The sequence below is a fragment of the Sinocyclocheilus rhinocerous genome, unplaced genomic scaffold (genome assembly GCF_001515625.1).
Source record: "Sinocyclocheilus rhinocerous isolate Xijiao unplaced genomic scaffold, SAMN03320098_v1.1 scaffold1580, whole genome shotgun sequence".
In the NCBI taxonomy this organism is placed as follows: domain Eukaryota; kingdom Metazoa; phylum Chordata; class Actinopteri; order Cypriniformes; family Cyprinidae; genus Sinocyclocheilus; species Sinocyclocheilus rhinocerous.
Genome location: NW_015633551.1, coordinates 110644 through 113975, shown reverse-complemented (window position 1 = coordinate 113975; position 3332 = coordinate 110644). Strand labels below are relative to the sequence as shown.

The following is a 3332-nucleotide window of genomic DNA, read 5'->3' as shown; positions in this document are numbered from 1 at the left end:
TATATATATATTTGCACTGAAATGGCTTAAAAGGGTCCAGTATCCCACCAGCTTTTGTAAAAATCAAAGATTCAAACAAACCTTTCAGGTGAAAAACTGGGTACAGATGCATATGGAACTGGGGCTACAACTTCCACCTCATTGTTTTTCAGTCTCTTCTGTTTTTTTAATCTCGTCCTGCTGCCCTTTTTGTCCACCGACTGACAAAGTCTATAATTTGTCTTAGTTTCGTTATAAATTGTAAGCTGTCTTTTAATGGAGCCATTTGGGGTATGGGCCCCACAGTAAGCTGTCTTTTTTACAGAGAAAGTGGGTACACCTGAGTCAGTCAACTCTTTAATAGGCTCCATCTTCATAAAGAGACCAGCCTTCTGTGCACAACTGACATGGAAAGCAGTGTAGCAGTTCGCTTTGTGGCACTGGATACAAGCCCCAACACCTTTTTCTTTACAGAGGTAGCAGGTAAGCTTCCATCGAGCTGGCGGAATGTTTGAGACACCATCAATAGGCTCAATAAAGACCGTGTTGGAAAACCCAACCTCGGGAACCCATAAAGCACAAACAACATGACCCCATTGGTCATCTTCTGTCTTTTTGACTGCTCCTCCCTTGTTAGGGCAGAGGATGCAGTTAGCGGGTTGTGTCGGGGACTGCAGACAATGTCGGCAAAGCCACTGGCCCTCTGGAATATACGGAACACCATAACAATCCTGATGAACGGCTAGATTGCACATATCGCAGAAGAGGATGGCATTGCTGTCCATGCAATCTCCATCCATGCATATACAGCAAACAGCATCTTCATCAATTAAGGACTGGAGACTCTGTTGGCCCTGACTCTCTAAAAATGATTCTTTTTCAAAACGGTCAAGAAGGAACTCAAAGGCATTAGGGGAAACTGGGTTAAGGCCTTCATTCTTTCTTTTCTCATTGACCAGCTCAAGCCAGGTATAGTCCTCTTCATCCATATCATATTCCACCTCCTCATTCAGCTCTTCTAAAGTTTTCTCCTCATACTTGTAGTATGTAGAAGGTCTGCATGGGATAGCTGGGAGATTGTAATCCACTGTGTGGAATTTGGGCTCAGGTAGTGTGTTGCCTCGCACTAAAGTATTTTGTACGGTGACAGCAGCATTCTTTTTCTGCTGGTTGTTTCTGAGGTGTGCAGAACGTACAAAAACCTGCTGGTGTTTCTCAGCATTCTCCTTATTGCTGGTACACTCCATAATTTCCTGTGCCATGGGATCATCATCTGTGATGATGTTGAGCTTGTCAAAGATGCTGACCTGGTGCAACCGGCCATCAACTTCTAGTTCGACCATCCTCTGGGCCTGGGCGTAAGTCAGCGTCTCGTGGTTGGGGGAAAGTTTGATAGGGGAAGGTAGCCGCTGAGGGGTGGATACTTTGTGAGCTGGAGATTTTCTTTTCATTGGGGATCTTTACAAAGCTGAAAAGAGAACCAGTGTTATTCCTAACGCAACAGTGCATCTAAATTAGATGTAGATGCATCCCACAAAAATCAAACCATGCTGAATTACATGACTTTATCTAAACAACTTATCCATGTCACAGAGGAGGAAGTTATTCAAAAGTACTGTTACCATGGTACTGATGTATACCACGGCACTGAAGTCCAGGGTAGTTCTACTTCAACTACAGTTTTACCAAGTTATTATTAGATTACTACAAGATAGCAATGATTATTATAGCAGCGTAATCGCATTTGGGACGCTTTTCAAATTGAAGTATTTTCGGGCATTACAGGCGAGATCAGAGACATGTTCGATCATTCGAGCGTAACATTTTGGGCATTTTATGTGCATTCCAAACATTCGAATCGAAACATTTTTCAACATTATGGCAGCGTTTTGGGGGGCGCCTATGATCCCCTAAAATACTGTCTATGTAGGCAGTTCGCTATGTTTTGAGACACCATGAAGATACACATTCAAATCTTATCGCTTTACATTCCCATGCATTATAAAACAGGTGCACCCCTGCAAATCGCAAAACAATAACGGTTATTTTAGGATCGATCATATTAACTTACCTCTGATCTGGTGGATAAAGAAAGGAGCAGCTTTCTAAAGCGATGGCGAGATGGCCTGCAGTAATTCTTCCGTACACAATGTTCTCATCCAAGGACCACCAATTTAAATATGCATGGATAAATCTGGAATGCTGCAAACGCTTAACCACAGAGGCTGCCAGGACTATAATAATGAACTAAGAATCACTACGAAAATGCTTGGTTCGATTGCCATTCAAAGACAGCGTCGTCTCCTTTCCGGCAACGAGCAGCGATACGATTCTTCGCCTGCAACCAACAACAATGCGGATGGTTCACTACGAATAGACGTCCCACCCGCAACGCACGGCGTCATGACGTAGCTCGCTCATATGAGGCTTGTTTGAGATGAGCAAAATCTGCGCAGAACCGATCACCGGTGATCACCGCGAGATGCATGCCGGTTAGAAAAGTGTCCGTGTTATGTCCGACTTGCACCTTGTCCAAATATAATGCGGTCTTGGCCACTTGAGAGCGCATGCGCGCGACAGGAAGTAAGTGCGCAAGACTGTCCCAGATCTTAAAAACGCCAGAGCGCAGACCCCTTAACGCACACTAAACCCACACTATCTCGAATACCGCTCCGGCGCGCTATTCGAGGATTAGTGTATCCCATCATGCATCATGTTCTGGAAATAAATCGTGAGACTTTTTGCCGAGATCTCGCGAGAGGTCACGGAAACCTTTCCAGTGCAAGTTAAATATTAATATAATAATTAGATATTACATATAATTTGGTAGAAAAACAGTGTTTTTACGTTTTATTGGTGCAAAGATGAGTAGTGGTGATATTTATTTTGTACAACATTTGCAACTGCTTTTTATCACTTAATTAGAAGCACCACAAATTAAAATGGTCATGTTATAGGGACTACTGAACAGACATTTAGAAGTTGATTTTAAAATGCAAAGTATTTAAAATTAAAATAAAGCTATGTAAACAATTGCATTTTTACAACACTACAAGTGTGTCCCATCAAGTAATTAAAAGTTCTACACACACTTGTGGTCTTCATCCTCACTTGAACACTTGGGCCAAATACAGGAAATACGTCATATAAGTAGTCAAGTGCAAAGACCGCAAGTGTGGGTATTTGGACAAAGCTTCAGACTTGCATTCTCAGGCTTGCACTCTCAGACACTTGCACTTCCGCTAGCGACGTCACTTGCCGTCTTAATTTTTTTATTTTGTATTTATTTGTTCTTTTTGTTTGAATCTCTCAACATTTTACAACAGTAGCCAGGTGGTGAAGACAAGAAAAAA

The 3332-nt window shown here is 42.4% G+C and overlaps 1 protein-coding gene across 3 annotated transcripts in view; it reads right to left on the bottom strand.

The window, feature by feature from the left end:
• The window catches only part of LOC107744592 (bromodomain-containing protein 1-like), a 103608-nt gene extending 101166 nt beyond the window's left edge, over window positions 1–2442 (bottom strand). For all 3 annotated transcript variants that reach the window (XM_016558311.1, XM_016558312.1, XM_016558313.1), the window contains exons 1-2: window positions 2051–2442; window positions 82–1447 (exon numbers count right to left, since the gene is read on the bottom strand). In XM_016558311.1, the coding sequence (XP_016413797.1) occupies window positions 82–1430 (1349 nt within the window). In that variant the 5' untranslated portion in view covers window positions 1431–1447; window positions 2051–2442. The remainder of the gene's footprint in view (window positions 1–81; window positions 1448–2050) is intronic.
• Window positions 2443–3332: the final 890 nt, after the last annotated feature.